The sequence below is a fragment of the Rhinolophus ferrumequinum genome, chromosome 11, assembly GCF_004115265.2.
Source record: "Rhinolophus ferrumequinum isolate MPI-CBG mRhiFer1 chromosome 11, mRhiFer1_v1.p, whole genome shotgun sequence".
NCBI classification, from domain to species: Eukaryota; Metazoa; Chordata; class Mammalia; order Chiroptera; family Rhinolophidae; genus Rhinolophus; species Rhinolophus ferrumequinum.
In genome coordinates, this window is record NC_046294.1 from 16,423,030 (window position 1) to 16,442,610 (window position 19,581).

Consider the following 19,581-nt stretch of genomic DNA (forward strand, 5'->3'; position numbering starts at 1 on the left):
GAGATGAAAGACGGTTTCTGGCTGTTGAGTGGCATCCTTATGCTATGAAGAAGCTCCAGGAAAAAAGAGCCCTCATTGTCAAGACCACCTGGACATTAGGAAGACCGAACTGGTAACTGAGAACAAGTGGAAAAAACTATCTTCACCAGAAGATGAAACCAGTCTTAACATCTGGATAGCAAGGTTGCTCAAAAGAAAATGGAGGGCCGGCCCGGTGGCTCAGGCGGTTAGAGCTCCATGCTCCTAACTCGGAAGGCTGCTGGTTCGATTCCCACATGGGCCAGTGGGCTCTCAACCACAAGGTTGCCAGTTCAATTCCTCAAGTCCCGCAAGGGATGGTGGGCTCCGCCCCCTGCAACTAAGATTGAACACGGCACCTTGAGCTGAGCTGCCGCTGAGCTCCCGGACGGCTCAGTTGGTTGGAGTGCATCCTCTCAACCACAAGGTTGCCGGTTCAACTCCCGCAAGGGATGGTGGGCTGTGCCCCCTGCAACTAGCAACGGCAACTGGACCTGGAGCTGAGCTGCGCCCGACACAACTAAGACTGAAAGGACAACAACTTGAAGCTGAACGGCACCCTCCACAACTAAGATTGAAAGGACAGCAACTTGACTTGGAAAACAGGCTTGGAAGTACACACTGTTCCCCAATAAAGTCCTGTTCCCCTTCCCCAATAAAATCTTTAAAAAAAAAAAAAAGAAAAAAGAAAATGGAGTGAAAAAAGGATTCCCAAAGGTCTAGTGCCATTTAGATCTCCATAAGAGACAAAAAAAAATGTGAACACAAAGTTAGTAAGCCGGAAATCAAGGGGAAGATTTGGGGAGATCGGATGGTAAATAATTCCCTCCTGGAAGGCAAGATTCCAAGAAGACAGAGAGGTTACAGAGCATAAACACTATATGTAGGTTGAGATGCCACTAGGGACTACTGCCAAAAAAAATAATCTAAAGCCCGTTCCAGGAAGAAACGAAACATACATCATAACCAGAAGTAGGACTTACTTAAATCTACCTCTAACTGGCATAGACCAGGGAAAATACTAGGGCTACACAATTCACAGGCAATGTCCCCAGGCAAGGTGATGCAAGTCTGAACAGAAGAACCAAAAACATACTCTGTGAACCCTCCTCTCTCTCTCTCTCTCTCTCTCTCTCTCTCTCTCTCTCCTTTTTGTGCTTTGGAGAGAAAGGAAGGGTAATTGTTTTATTTTTCTTTAGTTTATTAGACTTATGTAGAGGTTCACACACCCACTGCCAAAGAATAATCAATCATTTTCTAACTGAAGTTGTCATCTTTAACCGAGCATGAAGCTTCAGGTCCAAATACACAGAGCAATGAGTGGAGAAGGTGAACACTGGCCTACCCAGCCAGATCAGCTAAATAAACTTAAACTCCAAAAAACAGAGCAACACATATCACAGCCACATTGCTTTTAAATCCTTAAAACCACTTCTTTTGGTAATTTCTTTGTACAAACAAATTTTGGTAATTTCTGAACTAAAAAAAAACCAAAAAAACAAAAACAACAAAAAAAAATGCAAAGGGCATTTCCTACACCACAGTGAAGGAAAAAAGGAATAAACAGATTCCCTAGAACTTCACTATCCAAAAGCAATTAGCCACATCAGGCCATTTAAATTTAAATTAATTAAAATTAAACAAAATTTAAAATTCAGTTCCTCAGTCACATTAGCCACATTTCAAGTGAACAGTAGCCATGTGTGGCTAGTGGGTACCTGACAGCACAAACACAGGTCACCTCCTCACTGCAGAAAGGTCTGTATGATACAATTACCCAAGCCGATAGTTCAGACCCAGAGGCCTGTGTAAAGGTCAGTGGAGATAAGAAAGGCGTGGAACAGCAACTCGCCAGGGAGACAGCTGGGATTAGCTGCACAGACTGGTTCCCCTCATCCTGGGTAATTTCCCCCTAAATTATAATTTATTGAACAATACGCTGGATATTTATAGCCAAGTGTTCCTTCTAGACACTGAAACAGACTCTTGGATTCTACTCCCAGCCCTGAGCCTCAACAACTTTTCTTTTGTGACAGCATTCACTTTCAGAGGGAGGACCTCGTGACAGGACGATCGCATACAGGGAGGGAGCACTCTGATCACTGCAAACTGTTTCTGTAATCAAACCTGTCTGTTTAAACAGGAGAAAGAGGTAAAGTCCAACTCACAAGACAAGCAGGAAAACCACCTTAACTAAGAAAGCTATTTAAAAATGAAATGGACTGTAAGAGTTTTTTTATTATTATCACAAATCAGAAAACTTTTCATTAAGGAATTATAGTGAAAAGTTATGTACCCCGTGATTCCCCAAAAATAAGACCTAGCCGGACAATCAACTCTAATGTGTCTATTGGAGCAAAAATAAGTAATTATATTATATTGTATTGTATATGACCTGGTCTTATCCAGGTCATATACAATACAATATAATATCAGGTCTCATATTAATTTTTGCTCCAAAAGAGCTGATTGTCCGGCTAGGTCTTATTTTGGGGGATACCGGGTATCAAGTTAGGGCTAAATAGTCTCTAAAGGTCTTTCCAATTCCTAAGACACTGGTACCTGGTATTTGCTGGATGTTTCTGGAGACTTTATATTTAAGTAGAGCTGTCAACATAAAACTGGTGCTGTACGCTGTCTAGAGTAAGAATGGACACGTTGGCTTCCAAGATGCTGTCCGTGCAGGAGGGTGTACAGTGTTGGCGTCCTGGAGGGAAGAGGGTGTTTCTGCATGATCAGGTGGCCACATGGAGTGTTGAAGCCTTGTGGGGTGAGACCTTCTACTTCAGGAGGGGCAGGGAGGTGGCCCAGTGCAGCATATGAGAACCCTAAAAAGGTGGTTAAGGTTTCCTCACTGGGCTCAGGGGTAGAGGTAGCTATGGCAACCAGGCATGGGACGCTGGAGCTCAAGTGAGGTTAGGAGGGCATGTGGGAATCCCAGAACAGTGCCAGAGCCTGCGCAGGCTGAAAAGGGTGCCCCAGTCATCGGGAGGGTATGTCTGCTGGACAGCAAGACACAATGTGTGGGGGGCTCTGGAGAAAAGGGAGAAAACCAGAATGTTCCTGCGGCATTGGCTGGAATTAGCGATATCAATATTAGTGAAATACAATGTATGTATTTTAATATACATACATTTAGAGAAAGACAGAGACACTCATTTACATAGATATAGGAATCAATACAGATGTTAACGTGTGGTGCCCAAAGAAACTCGCAAGTAAGGAAGGACTCTGGCCCAGAGTCCAGATTTCACTGTTAAGAACTACGTTCTACGTCAGACATTCGCACCCCAGGACCACTGCATCCCCATTCTTACGACTCCTCCATGTTTGACACAAATGCGTAGCTGTGAACAAGAGTCTAAAAAGGCTCGCCCCCCGCTTGCATGCTGTTTCTCCCTGACCTGAGCAGGGCTGGTGGAGCACAACCATTTCAGTTTTAAGCAAACACAATTTTAAGGCGGATTTGTTTTTCTTTTAAGGACTAAAATTAGTAGTTATGACTTTCATGTTTCCTCCCAGCAGTGCTGGTATCTAAGTTTAAGTAAAATCATGCTGAGAACTTAAAGTCTCCCTCAATAGAAACCGTTGTAAACTCCCAATTTAGTTCCTTTTAGAGAGAAAATGACAAGAATTCCAGCTGAGGCCAGCACAGCTGTGAGGAGAAGCTATCAATAGCAGCAACCCTCAGCTTCCCATTGAAAAAATACTGAGAGAGATTTAAAATAAAAATAAAAACAAAGCTCTCGCTACTCTGGATCCCTCAAGAGATGTGGGAATTCCCTTAAAAAGCAACTCTCACAAAGAGCAACAATCCAAAATGCTGCCATACGGTCACCCACCCTGCCTCCTCCCAAGTCTCTGGAAAGGATGATGAGTCCGGAGCCCGACTTCGCCTTATTTTTCTTTTTAGACTTTTCTTGGGGGGTGGAGTGCGGAGGGAGGGGAGTGTGGTTTACAAAAGAAACACCACAGCTGCAGGGCCAAACTGCAGGCCAGGCCGGAGGGGAAATGTGGGTCCAAGGGGAGATGCAGAAATCCACCAACTGGCCAGCAGGGGGAGAATCATGCGCAACGTGGCTCAGACTTCTAATACACTAGAAGATACTCTATCTAGTTACTGAACCACAGAACTTCAGAAACGAACCGGTACCTTAAGCGACCTAGTAAACGATCTCAGTTTCAGTCTAACGATACATACTAATCAGATTAAGTTACTAACAAAACTACTACCAATATAACAATTTAAATCTGTGAAAATAATTTTGACTGTTCAGAGTGATTTGTTCTCCTATGTTTACCAAATCTCTTCTTTTCAGCACGTTTTCTTCCCTGGATTACATCTGAAGACATCTGAAGGGAATTAAGAGTCTTAAACTAATATAAGAGAGCTAGATTATACCAGAGAGATTATAGATAATAAATAGAGTTTAGTTCAAGCGGTCTTAGGAAAGACAGAGGCCCGGAGGCAGCTGAGCTGACCTCACAGACCTGCTCCTCACTGGCTCTCTCTGCCTGACCCCGGCTTTCTCCACAGCAGCACTGCTGACATTTGGACCCAGTAATTCTTTGCTGTGGGGAGCTGACCTGAGCATTGCAGAGGTTTGGCGGCATCCCTGGCCTCCATCCAGCAGATGCCAGGAGCACCTTGCACAGAAGAGTTAACATCACAGGCCTGACTGTTATCCTCTGACAGGCTGGCAATTGGCTGGTGACTGGGAACTGCAATTTTGGGAGATTTCCCACCATCCCTAGAACTGATAAGAACGATGCCCAGACGTATGTATAAACAACATGGTTTATGGTGAACACCTGCTTTCCTTCTGGGTGTCTGGAATTTTGGCACATGCCAAGCACAAACTGCCCATGTGATTAACTCCTAATAAAAACCCTGGGCACTGAGTCTCTAACAAGCTTCCTTTGCACAACATTTCACACATGTCACAATTTGTGGCAGGGAGAATTAAGCGCATCCTGTGTGACACCACTGGGAGAGAACCCTGGGATGCTTGCACCTGGTTTCCTCGGACTTCACCCCATGCACCTTTTTCCTTTGCTGACTACGCTTTGTACCCTTTTGCTGTAATAAATCATAGCATGAGTGCACCTATATGCTAACCCGTGAGTCCTCCTGGCAAATCGAAGGTGGTCGTAGGGACTCCTGACACACACAACCTCAGTCGTGACAGTAAAAAATAGCTCCTTATAATGCCAAATGTCCCAGGGGGACAAAATCAACTGTCCTCCCCTGCTGAGAACCACCAGCCTACTAGCCATACTTGGTCCAAATAGGCCTTCGATAAAAGTTTGAGTTGAACTGAAGTGAACTGAATAAAACAATTTCCGGAACAACTTCAGGGAAATAAAGAAAAAAAGGGAAAAAAGGCAAAGGGTTAGAAAAATTTTCAAAATCACACAACTGATTTAAATTTGAGTAAATATTCACAAAAACAGCAAGCACAGGAATAAATCTTTTTTTAAAGTTCAACTGACTTTCCTCGATTTATTATAGTTATTCCTATCTAGTGCTTCATAAATATGCCAAATTAAAATCCTAGGTACCTGCCAAAAGCTTGTACCACCCGAAAGGGTACCAGCGGGGCTAACACAGGTCACCCTTTTTCAATTGATGGAAATCCAACCTCAAAGCATGCCACTGAACTACACATCATTTGCTCCAGTTACAAATTCTCTATAAGAATTACTTTTGTATTTTCATCTTGATGATGAGCCAAAAAAAAAAAAAAAAAAGGATAGGCATATATTTTGCTCATATTTAGTGATGAATACTATCAAAATTTTTCATTGTTCAAATTCGTATTTAGTGGACTAATTTAGTGGACTAATGAGAAAAGAGGAAGACTTATAATGTAAACCATGTAAAGCGAGGATAGTAAAATGCTAATGCCAGAATCTAAGTGATGGGAATACATCTGTTATAAAATTTTTTGCAACTCCAAAATTAACATTTTATTAAGAACGCAACTGTAAAACTTTTTAAACTTTGTTGTCTGCTTTAAGATATTCATTAATAAAATGCTGTGGGAAAATATGAATCATGCAGCTGTACCAGATGAAGATAAATGATGTCACAATATGCTATATAAAAGGAAGCTTCCGGTTGTCCAAATAATAAAAGAGGTAGGGAGAAGTACATCATCACCCAGCATGCAGCAGTATAGGCATGTTGAACCCCAAAAAACCGTAATTAACTCCATATTCACCTGGAAAGAGAAAATTCAGTTTCAAAGAAAAAGCCCCAGCTATCATGTTATGTTAACCTGAATGTTATTAGTTTTGTAGATTTGTTTGTATTTAATGCGTAAATGTTCTAGTTTTGTAGTTGTATATGCAGAGTTTAGATCATTTTTTATTTGTACTTATTCAAGTTGCATTATTAAAAAAAGTAATTAAAACTGAAATGAAAATAACTAAAAAAAAAAATAGAAAAACCTTGAAAAAGAAAAACAAAGTTGGAGGACTCACATTTATCAGTTTCAAAACTTACTACAAAGCTACAGTAATTAAGACACTGTGGTCGTGGCATAAGGACATACAGACCAATGGAACATAACTGAGAGTTCAGAAATAAACCCACGCACCTGTGGCCAGTTGATTTTCAACAATCATGCCAAGATCATTCAATGGGAATAGAATAGTCTTTTCAACAAGTATTGCCAAGACAACTGGATATCCAACAAGTAAAAGAATGAAATTGGACCTTTACCCCACACCATATCAAAAATTAACTCAAAATAGGTCAAAAAACAAAATGTAAGAGCTAAAACTATAAAATTCGTAGAAGAAAACACAGGTGTAAATCTTTATGACCTTGGATTAAGCAATGTTTTCTTAAGTGTGACACCAAAAGTACAAGCAACCAAAGGAAAAATAAATTGGACTTCATTAAAATTAGAAATTTTTGTGCATCAAAAGACACTATCAAGAAAGTGAAAATACTACCTATAGCCGTGGAGAAAATATTTGCAAATCATATATCTGATAAGGGTCTAGTATATAAAATATATTTAAAAATTCTCACAACTCAACAATAAAACTAAAAACCAATTTAAAAGTGGGCAAATGATTTGAATAGACATTTCTCCAAAGAGGTTATATAAATGACCAAGAAGCACATGAAAAGATACTCAACGTTAATAATTAGAGGTATGCAAATCAAAACTACGAGATACCGCCTCACATCCACTAAAATGGCTACAATAAAAAAGACAGTAACACGTGTTGACAAGGATTTGGAGAAACTGAAACCCCCCATACATTGCTGGTGGGTAAAATGGTACAGCCGTTTTGGAAAAAAATCTGACAGTTCCTCAAAAAGTTAAACAGAGACTGACCACATGACTCAGCAATTCTACTCCTAGGTATATATCCAAGAGAATTAAAAACATGTTTACATAAAGACTTGTACACAAATGTTGATAGCATTACTCATAATTGCTAAAAAGTGGAAATAACCCCAATGTCTGTCAACTGATGAATGGATAAACAAAATGTGGTATATCTATCTGGTGAAATATTATGCAGCCAAGAAGGGAGGAAGTACTGATTCCATGCTACGAGATAGCTAAATCTTGAAAATATTATACCAAGTGAAAGAAGACACAAAAGGCTACATATTATATGACTACATTTATATGAAATGTTCAGAATGGGCAAATCCATAGAGACAACGTACATTAGTAGTTGTTGCTGGGGGCAGTAGGTATGAAGTTTGAGAGCAGGGATAGAGAGCGACAGCTAATAAGTAAGTATTAGGTTTATTCCGGGGGTGATGAAATATTCTGGAATTAGGTGGTAGTGATAACAACAGTTGTACAACTTTGTGAATATACTAAAAACCAGTGAATTGTATCAAATCAACACATTGTACACCTAAAACTTACACAATGTTATATGTCAATTATATCTCGATTTTTTAAAAAAACTCACTGAATGGTATATACTTTAAAAGAGTGTATTTTATTGTATATGAATTATGTGTCAATAATAAAATACATTAAGTCAGCTCTGGGAGTCCCCTAACAGAAAAAAATTCAGAAAGCTGACCTAAGCAATAAGTTCATGAAAGATCCAGTCTTTTCTTTGCACTTCTTTGCACTTGCCTAAGGATAGAGGAAAAGATGTTTCGATCTCACCTGAGCTTTAGACACTGTCTAAATAACACGTAATTTGCTATATCTAAAGCAAGATCAGAATTTGGTCTCGGACCACATGGTAGGACACACACACACAGGACAGAAATGTCTTCAGCTTGGAAAAGTTCTTACTTCTCTAATCCATAATGGCTTGTAAGAGGAAGTTTGGGCTGCTTTGAGAATGGTTCTAATGTTCTGTAAGCAAACTATTGCTTTGAGACTCATTTCTGAGAAGAAATGCTATGTGTGGGCTTTTAATCCTCAGCCAGCATGACATTTCTAGGGTGGCAATATGCAAATCAGTCACCATCACACACAAGCCCTTAGCACATATGTAAAGCATACTGTTACTGTCATCAGGTTTGTTTAAAGCTCACTGAGATTCTCACCGTGTACTAGCACAACTTTAAATACCTTACAGTAAGAAAGAGGAGACCAAAATGCTTCTTGCATCCATGCTGTCAGCTCTTTTCATTTACTCACTCACATATCAAAAATTGGAGCCAATTATGTGCCAGGCACAGAGGACATGGCAGTTAAAAAACAGACCTGGCGCCAACTTCACGGCACTTACAAAATCCAAAGCAGAGAGGCTTTGAGCAACTCATCACAACAGGGCCTAATGAGTGGTACAGAAGTGCAGGCTGCGATGGGAGCATAAAGCAGAAGGGTCATCCAGGGGCTAAGCAAGTGCCCTTCGATTAAGAGGTATTCAAGTGGAAACCTAGCCGGTCATTAGTCTGATGAAAACAAGGAAAAAGATTTCCAATCAGTAGAGAGTTTTGTAGCCCGGAAAAATGGAGAGAGTAAAGCTCATTGTAAGAACTACCAAAAAAAAAAAAATTATTAAAAAACAGCTAGAGATGGAGACAGTGGTCATGTGATAGGGGGTCTTGAAAGACATTTTGAGGAATCTGGGCTTTATCCTTAAGGGCAATGTGAAGTCAGACTGGAGGGCAGCGAGACTAGAGGCCGGGAAACCAAATAGGAGGCCATCTCAGCAACGCAAGGAAGGGATGACAGTAAGCTGGTACAGGGTACGGGCAGAAGAGATGGAGAAGTAGACAGATCTAAGAAATATTCAGGATGTAGAGTCAACAGGACTTATTCTTTTGATATTGAAGTAAGGGAGTGAAAGGATTTAAGGATACCGCGTACATTCCTGATTTGGCAAGCTTGGTAGATAGATGTGTCAATTTACTGAGAGAGAGAACAATGAAGGATCAACAGGATTGGGGTGGGTGGGAAAGCTGGCAGACTCAAGGAGCCTGGCCTGTAATCGATGCTGTGATTGCCGTGATACCTGCCATGCTGGCCCTGGCTGTGCTGAATGCACCTTACCCTGGTCCTTTCTCTGGAAGGTCCACCTCAGCTGACAGCGGACTATACACGGGAATGCTGACATCGTAGCCTTGTCGGTAAGTCCATGTAGAAAAGCCACCACCAGCCAACAGAGCCCTGAAAGCAAAACATTTTGTCAAACAATGAGAAAGGCCTTCATTCTGATAGGCTCTGTGGAAAGGGATAGGAGTACAGTAAGTCAGTCCTCACGTAACGTCGTGGGTAGGTTCTACGACTTGAAGCAAGCAACACATAATGGACCCAGTTTTACTACACGCTAACTGATATAAAGAAGAATTAAGTTCCTAAGCGTCTCATTAATGTTATAACGAAACGAAGTCGACAAAATGACATTATATAACAAACGAAATGACATTATTCAAGAACCTGCTATGATTGAGTCTTAATATCAACAACAGCTAATGTTTACGGAGTCATTTTTCTACAGATGCTGTGCTAACTGTTTTACATTCGCATCTTCTGGACTCCAGCTGCATTCTCTCCCTGTGTCACCAGCCTTAGTCTTAAGGATTACTTAGTCTTAGTCTTAAGGATTACTACTCTTCCTAAGTAGTCTTCCCTTATTTTCCATTTTTTAAAATATATCACAGCCCAGAGGACACCCTCTGAACAGCCCTCCGCTACCTTTTTCAGACCCCATTCACGTCTTCCAAAAGTCATACCCTACTCTTTAACTCCTGCACAGGAATAGGAATACTGTCATCCCAGAGCTACGTATCAATCATGTAGCCTCCACCAGCAATCACCATCCATTCCAGTTACTCAGTCTTATTAACCCAATTCCCTGCACAGGAAGCAGAATCCAAAATTGGACCTTCAGTGCTTCTCTTGCAGTTTACATGTCCTAGCTTTTATACTCCTTAAACAGAAAGCTGTTAACACACTGTTTTAATTGGATCCAGCAAGTAGTATAATGACACTTCATCAGAGAAAGGAAGCAGGTGTATATCACACCAACTTTTACTGCTATTCTGTCTTTGGGGCCCCAGCCCCATCTAAATCACTTACTGGGGCAGAGCTTTGCCAGTTCCACACACTGCACAGTCTGAGCCAAAATGTCTGAACCAAGAAACCACATTTTTTGCAGTATTGATTGCTACCAATCCGCTCCTTGCCCTGATGACAGCGTACATTCCCTTCTAACATGACTAGTTAAAGTTCAAAGATTTTCAAACCACCCCTGGAAATCCCAATCTGTTTGTTTAAGCTTTATGAAACCAAGAATTGGTTAGTGAGGTAATGTGCAGGCGAAAAATCTCTCCGGCTGCCAGTCTACTCCGTAAAACTTAATGACTATCCTTAGTACCAACACACGGTCTTATTTTTCCTGATTAGCATTAAGCAATGAATCCACCCAACATGAGTTTGGGCAGGTTCCACGGCCGTGATGGCAAGCAGACTGTATGGGCCCCCATGACCTACGTACAGAGAAGCAAACGTGAATCCAATCCACAGGCAGTGGGCAGGCCAGGTAAGCCAGCGTGCTGAGTGACTAGGTAATTACACCCACAGCCTCAGAAGAGAGAGGTGTGCATATGTGGTGGGAAAGGAAGCAGGTATATATCATACCAACTGTCACTGCTATTCTGTTCCCAGGGGGTAGGGTGGGGGCCGTGCACTGGTAGTAGGAAAGCATGCAATCTGAAGCATGTCTTATGTCACAGATCATACACATGCGATCTCCATTTGTGATCTCAGAAAGAGCCATGACTGCAATTAGTCAAACAGGCCTCACACAAGCCCTGCTATTGACAAGACTTCAACTTTCAGTGACATGCCACAGATTGCATGCTTTCCTACTACCAGTGCACGGCCCCCACCCTACCCCCGGGAACATTCTGCCAGTGTTCCCCATAGCACTGTAATGAAGAAAATATTGTAAGCATCCCTTGCTCTACGGAACACGTGTTTCACATTGACTGAAAAGGGAATTTCTGAAAAGCACATTCTGTTTTCCCATTATATATCTGCAAATCAGAGATCAGTTCCAAAGGTGCAAGAGATTGGATAGAAATCTTGCATTTAAAAAAGTATTACTATGATGATCAGATTCATGCCAAGCTAAGTGTCATATCACTCAACGTGTCCTCTGGCATTTTTAGCACTTTCCAAGACTTCCTGACTCTAGGTCACCTCCTGTCACTGAAGCCTCCCCGCGGCCTCCTTACTCCACAGTCGCTAGTCGGGGTCTTCCCTCAGATGTTCTCACAGCTCAGTGTGTTTAGGAGTATTCACAGTGCCTAAACACACTTCATCTGCAGGTTTATCCTTTGCTTTCTTTTATACTATGCGTGCACTCAGGCCTGCAAATTCCTCTAATATAAAGCTTCAGGTTTTGGGGGGAAAAAACTGACCAATTTTACCAATTTTATTGGTCATATTTATTTTCTGAATACAATAAACCGTAAAAAAATATCTATGAGACAGGTAAATGTGAACAACAGTTAGATGTTTGGTGACTATTGGGTGACAGACCTGGAGCCAGCTTCTCTGCACTTACAAAATGCAAAATCCAAAACAGAGAGGCTCTTGCCTCCTCTGAATCCAGGAGCAAGGACAAACAATAGGAAAAATTAACAAACAAATCCATAATTTCTTACCCCAACCAGAAGACCACCTAGGTTTCAAAATGAAATTTCACACATGCAAAGATAAAGCACTATCTGGTGATTCATTACGTGCTAAAAGATTGCCTCTAATCATTTACAAAAATACCTGCATAGGGAAAACAATTTCACCTCCTTGATCCTTAACACCTAGGAACTAGCAAGAACTTAAAAGTTTCCCCTGACCACTTGACACTTTCCTAAGGAGAAATGAAACCCCATTTAACATGTGCACTTGATAAAAATAAAATCCTTCTCCCATGCAGATACATATACCAAAATGTCAGCAAAAAGCAAAATGTCCCAAACAGAAATAAGCCCTTCTCAAAATAAACCCAGAACAGCAGGTGAAGACATTGCATTCCTAACAGCTCTTTTCCTTCCCGTCTCTATTCTCTAAAGTATTTCCCCCTTTCCCAGCACAACCAAATCCATAAAACAGTAGCCCACTCAGGAACACTGGGGCTGACAGCCAAGTAAGGCTCACTTTGTGTTTAGCTGTTTCTACAGAACCTATGTGGCCTGACTGCCCTCTACCGTCCAGAATGGTTTCTACAACAAAGCTGAGGAGTGGCCGTGGTGTGTTCGTCTCTTCTAGCGCTAGTTGGATTTCCAGATCAAAACACAACACTGACTCTAGATAATCCTTAAAGCAAAGAGGGCTTAGGTCTACTCTTCTGGGGAAAAAAAGTACTAAGCGTACATTTTCATAAATGACGTTAGCCTCTCACGAGTTGAGAACATAGCTGGTCTCAGGCTGTTCGTCCACCTTTTTCAGTAACAGTGATTTTAAGAGTTAAACATCAACTGTAATAAAACTGGTTATAAACGAGTTCATATACAAACTTACAACAATCCTATACCTTCAGTATATTGCCCGAGACCCTTATCTTGGGCCCAAACTTTCTGCTCTCCTCAAAGCCTTGAACCCAGTACCAGGAGAAGAACCTTAAGTGGCACCTCATTCCCAAGCTTTCCAGGAAGCCTCCAGCCACAGTGGGTCAGTCAAAGTATAAAAGGGCTGAGAAATATAGGAAGTGACTCAAAAGAATAATCATGCAAGCCTAGTCCCCCCCATACCACATCTACCCATTTGGAAGGTTTTACTAGGAGGGAAGGAAAGAAAGGGGCAGGGTGAGAAGGAGAAAAAGAAAAAAGGAAGAAAGGCAAGAACCACACTGACTAAAACAACAGCGTGAATGCTAATCAGAATGGCCTCGTTTGCTGTCCCCTGATCTTACAGGCTCCGGGCAGCACTTTCACACACCCATCCCCTTCCCTCAGTAAGCTGTGGCTCTGCTTTTGGCAAAAGCTCCCAAATCCATAGACCGCTGGCACAGGCCAATCGTGAACCAGGCCTTAGGAGGTAGGTTCACTCAGGACTCTCAGGACAGCATCACCCAGATTGAGGAAAAGGTTTTGTAAGATGCTACGCTAGAACATGAGCTCCAATCGGTTCTCACAACAGATGTAAGCAGGTCTCAAACCATTGTCTGTCTCGAGGAGGGAAATGCCCAGGCAATTTTTTATTTACAAAGAAATTCTGATCACACAGTAAGTCCGAGGAGGCTTAGGAATATGATTTCACATAAACAGAAAGCCACCACAGTGAGAACCCCAAATACACCTACCTGTCTCTGGGGACATCCAGAGCTGTGTTATAATCTGGGGGGCCTCCAGGCAACATGTTGAACAGCAGGTGGTTTGTACCGCGATCCCATCTATTAAGAAATTGAACATGTAGAAAAATTCACATGTTGACGATGAAGAAACAAAAACAAGAGTCAGTTATTGGATGACAAGTAGCAAGTATCCCCAACCTAAAACAGGGCCACTTCTCAGGCATGCAAAGTGAGTTCCTTGAAAACTCTGCAGGACATCAGGCACTAGCCCTGGCTCCACAAAAGGAAAAATGGGTGGATGTGTATGTACTTCAAACTTGCCCACCACAGAACTGCTTACGGTAAGGAAAACCTGAAAACTCTCTCAATGTCCACCGTTTGGTTAAAGGAACAAAAACTAAATAAAACATAGAAGGCTGGTTACATACATTATGGAACCAGGGCAAAATGAAATACTATACAAACCTTAAAATTATATAGTAAAAGAATGTGAAATTATTTGAAAATATATTCCAGATATATTAAGGGAAAAAGGCAGCAAGAGAGTATATACTGTGTGATCCCGTTCTTGACAAAAATGTATATACGCATATATGCATATGTACATATTTATATACAAAAATGCATATATAGTGCATATATATTTTTATACAAAAATGACTTAAAAATAACATTAACATAATAATGGTTATCTCTTAGAAGCAAGACTATGGAATGAGTCTTAAACTCTTCTTTTTGTTTACCTGTATTTTCAGACCCTTTTACAGAGAACACATATATGAGTAATGGGGGGGCGTAGTATTTAAATTTGAAAGGAAAAGTATGGGAAGAGGAGCCATCCCTAGGTTTTAAACTCTAAGAAGTGGGGAGCCCACAGCAGCCACACGCTGGCAGACTGGTTTCCACCGGTCACGGCGAGCTGCATCCCTTCCCATAAGGAAAGATACAGCAGCTGGAAGCCAGCTCAAGAGGAAAACAGGCCTCTCCCGCGCCTTCCCTTCGGTTCCCTGAAGGAGCCGGCTCCGCTCTGTCCAAGCACTAGATACCTGGAGAGCTGGGCCAGCGCTTGAGCGGCCTCCTTAATGCGGAGCGTGTTCTGGTTCAGCAGGTCGATGGACGGCACAAACAGGCAGGCGCGGGCGATGTCGTCGGTGTAGTAATCGCTGTCGGAGATGGCCGTGAGCAGCTCGTTATACTCCCGGGAGATGGCGCTGCTGACGGGGACGCCCCCGTCATCCACGTACTTCTTCAGCGAGTAGATATACACCTTGATTTTGTTCTTTGGGTTGAAGCCACAGCGGTAGACGTCAAAGCACGTGTGCATTCTGCAGCTGAGATCACCCCGCTCGGGGAGGGGGCTGTCGGCCGGCAGCCTGACCACAGGCACGTCGCGGACACTGCGCTTCTCCACACTCCAGTCGTTGGAGGACTCGATGGAATGGGGCCAGAACTGGAACATGCCGGTGGCAATGAGGCCCAGCAGGACAACGGAGAAGAGGGCGATGTAGTAGATTCGGTGCTTGGTCTTCATTCTCGGGATGAGGGCAGGACCCCGGATGTTGTACTTGACCGCCGCACACATAATGACACAGGCAGCCTCTTCCTCACACTCCTGGTTACCGGGCACAGAAACAAGAAAAAGGAAGCATGTAGGGTGGCAAATGACAGCTGAAGGGACTGTCTGACGTTTAATATATCTATTTCTTTCCCTTAAGTATTTGATGAAATAATGAAAAGGAATTGTTTATCCTTCTTTGCATATATGAACACAAGTATATGCTCTATCTTTACTATTTATATACTACTTAATATATATATTGATAATAAAAATATAACTATATCCTAGAAACATACATTCACCGAAAGCATGAGCTGGCACAGGTACGGGGCATAGGAGGAAGGGCTCTGACCAAGGAAGAAAAATTAGAAATGGAATAGCTAAAGCCAGTTGTTTCATTTTGTTTTTAAATACTTGCCAAACATAAACTGATGCTTCATGTGGACAAAGTGATGCTTGGTTATTCTGAAATGTCTTTTCATTCATTTATTCATTCAACCGCCTATTGAGCACCTACCATGTTCTGTGAAGGAAACAAAGAAGAAAGCAAAGACCCTGCCTTAGACTAGAAACTTATATTCCAATAAGAGAGATAAAACAAACAAAACTAATAAAATGCAAAATATAAAAATATCGCCGGGAAAATATCAATAAAGTGGCAAGGGTATCCGAGAAGAAAAGATTAACCTTTAAAATTTAAATAAACATTGATGTTTTATATGAAGGTGAGAGTTGACACATTTGGATGGAAGGAAGGAATGAAGAAAGGAATCGGGGAGGGGGGAGGGAAGGCGGGAGGGAGGGGGACCAGTGTGGTGACTCAATTTCCAGGACTGATGTCAACAATTCTTCCCATCAGTGAATGTGCACCCTTTTCCAATTAAAGGTGGAATCGATTTCCCTTCCTCCTGAATCTGGGCCAGACTGGTGGCCCGCTTTGACCAAGAGAATGTGTCAGCAGTGACATTCTAGGGCTTGCAAGCCCAGGCCTTAAGAGACCCTATAGCCGCTGCTTTTGTCCTCCTGAAACCCAGCTGCCACTCTCTAAGGCAGCGGAACTCCCAGTTGAAGGCGACCTCAGGGAGATCCCAATGGAAGTCATGTGACGCCGACATGAACTATCCCACTAGGCTGCACACAGGCGGGTTGCAGAATCTTGCTGTTGTTTTGGTTTTTTTTTAAATAATTTTTTTTTCTTAAAGATTTTATTGGGGAAGGGGAACAGGACTTTATTGGCGAACAGTGTGTACTTCTAGGCCTTTTTTCCAAGTCAAGTTGTTGTCCTTTCAGTCTTAGTCGTGGAGGGAGCAGCTCAGCTCCAGGTTCAGTTGCCGTTGTTAGTTGCAGGGGGCGCAGCCCACCATCCCCTGCGGGCAGCAACCTTGTGGTTGAGAGGACTTGCTCCAACCAACTGAGCCATCCGAGAGTTCAGCGGCAGCTCAGCTCAAGGTGCCGTGTTCAATCTTAGTTGCAGGGGGCACAGTCCACCATCCCTTGCGAGACTCGAGGAGTTGAACCGGCAACCTTGTGGTTGAGAGCCCACTGGCCCATGTGGGAATCGAACCGGTAGCCTTCGGAGTTAGGAGCATGGAGCTCCAACCGCCCGAGCCACCAGGCCGGCCCCTTGCTGTTGTTTTTAAGCCAATAAGTTTTGAGTTGGTTTATTACTCAGCTAAATGAAACCACCAGTGAGGATCACTGATTGATATAGTGAAAATTCTTAGTCCTCAATTGAAAATGCAGAGTTCCCTGTAGATCACAATGGAAGATCCATACCAAACCAACCTCCCCCATCTGATGCCTCCCTTCCCCTATGTGGGGCAGGTAGAGCTTTGCGTGTGATTGCATCATATGTCATAGACTTAACCGTGTTACTACAACAAGTTACTGTGGCATTCAGCGTGTCAAAGTCCCAATCTACAAAATGGTCTCATTCTGCTCACCAATCTTTCAGAAAAGCTATTGATATAAAGGGAAATAGCTGAAGAGCTCACAGACCACCTTAGGGTTTATCAACCATTTTTACGTTGGGTCCACAGAGCTCTCCCCAGTCACTGCCCACACTGTAAAACTGCTTTCTGCCTCCCTCACAAGGGATTGTCTAGGTAAATCACTCTCAGCTTTTTGGGTACAATGTGAACAGCCCTGAATGATTTACACTTGTATCTCTCTGAGATCATGAGTTGACACAAAAGAAATCTGCTTGTTACGGACTAATTTACGAGAGTTCATATACATTAAACCTAAAGATTAGCATCTTTGGGTACATACACCAGCCATTCAGTACGTGCTAATTGATTCTACGACAGAAATTCAGGCATGAGAGCTACTTCCAGCCCCCACCCCCACCCAATAGCTTTCTTGCCACTTTCTGTGTCTCTGAGAACTCGAAGACAAGAGGTCTCGGGACAAACGCATGCAAGGACTTGCATCCTCCACTGCTCCAAGTTAGAACCTCCCAGCAGGCACTTACGGTCTGTGTATGTCCTGCATCAGTGGTTCTCAAGCACCTAAAGGCTGAGAATCACGCAGAAAGCTTGTTAAAACAGAATCCTTAGCCCCAGCACTGGAGGTTTGTATTAGTAGGTCTAAACTAGAGTCAAAGAATCTGTCATTTTAGCAAGCTCCTCAGATGTTTATTTTGTGCAACCAGGTTTAAAATCTTTACTGAAATTAGACAAACTAACTTTTAATACAGTATCTTTCAAATTTTTCTTTTTTTAGCTAAAAGCTACAATAAGAAACATATTTTATATTGTGACCCAATACAGACACAGATGTGTGTCTGTGTGCATGTATGTATTTGAAAAAAAAGTTTCACAAAACAATGTTTAACCTTAGTATACAGTACTAGCCATAGAACATTTGGTGAACACTGTATTTTTCTATTCTTTTATTCTATTGCTTTTTTAAAAATTCTGGCCATAACCTACTAGATCAGTTATACCAATTGGTCAAAGTCTGAAAAATACTATCTGCATGCTAACAAAACTGGGATTAAGGGAAGAAAAATAGTATCCATCCACATGAGCTTTATAAATTCTCATGAGTAGCCGATTAACTATAAAAAAGACATTATCACAAAGATAATAGAATAAGTGAAAAATAAAATAGAAATGAATTTAAAAGCAAAATGGAAAGACTCAACAAAGCTAAAAGTTTTTTGTTTTTTTAAAGATGAATAAAATTGACATTTGACATAATTCTGGTAAGATTAATCAAGTTTAAAAAAGGACAAATAAAAATGGACAAATAAATATCTGGAATGGAGGGGAAAACATAACTCTAAATGCTACATATGTTTAAAAGATACCAATGAACTTATGCCAATATATTTAAAAACTGAGATGAAATGGAAAAAATCTTTTAGAATATAACTTATCAAAACAGATTCAAGGAGGGGCCGGCCCACTGGCTCAGGCAGTTGGAGCTCTGTGCTCCTAACTCTGAAAGCTACTGGTTCGATTCCCACATGGACAGTTCGACTCCCCTGAAAGGACAACTTGAAGTTGAACGACACCTTCCACAACTAAGATTGAAAGGACAACAACTTGACTTGGAAAAAACAGTCCTGGAAGTACACACTTTTCCCCAATAAAGTCCTGTTGCCCTTCCCCAATTAAAAAAAAAAAAAAATCTTTAAAAAAATAAAACAGTCTCAAGGAGAAATAGCAAACCTGAATATTCTGTAACATTAAAGAAACTGAATCAAAAGTTTTTAAATCTTCCTATGAAGTCCAGACCCAGAAGATTTTCCAACATTAAACGTTCAAGAAACAATAATTCTAACTTTACACAAATTAGTCGAGTTCAGAAAACAGAGGGAACACTCCCCTGCTTATTTTAGGAGGCTAGTATGACTGGTGGTTCTCAAAGTATGGTCTAGGGACTCCAGGGGGTCCCCACGACCGTTTCAAAGGGTCTGAACTGTTTTCATAATAATACTGACATTATTTTTTCAATTTCATTTTCCAGAGGCTACATGATGTCTGACATTGCAGAGAGTCAACGCAGAAGTGGATATGAGAATCCAGCTGTCTTCTATTAAGCTTTTCCAAAAATAATGAAAACTATCAACTCACATATTCAAGATGCTCAATTCCACACAGAATATATACTAAGAAAACCCCACCTAGATAAATCAAAGTAAAACCACTAAAAAGAAAGCCAAAGAAAAATATTGAAAGCAGCCAGAGGAAAGAAAAACCTATCCAAGGTAGATTAAAAAGCTACATGTAACAGGCAAAACTATAAAATAT

At 41.6% G+C, this 19,581-nt stretch overlaps 1 protein-coding gene across 1 annotated transcript in view; it reads right to left on the reverse strand.

The window, feature by feature from the left end:
- EXT2 (exostosin glycosyltransferase 2) overlaps window positions 1-19,581 on the reverse strand; it is a 127,272-nt gene that overhangs the window by 102,119 nt on the left and 5,572 nt on the right. Inside the window, exons 2-4 of the mRNA XM_033119158.1 lie at window positions 14,811-15,376; window positions 13,774-13,863; window positions 9,516-9,632 (exon numbers count right to left, since the gene is read on the reverse strand). Of these exons, the coding sequence (XP_032975049.1) occupies window positions 9,516-9,632; window positions 13,774-13,863; window positions 14,811-15,346 (743 nt within the window). The 5' untranslated portion in view covers window positions 15,347-15,376. The remainder of the gene's footprint in view (window positions 1-9,515; window positions 9,633-13,773; window positions 13,864-14,810; window positions 15,377-19,581) is intronic.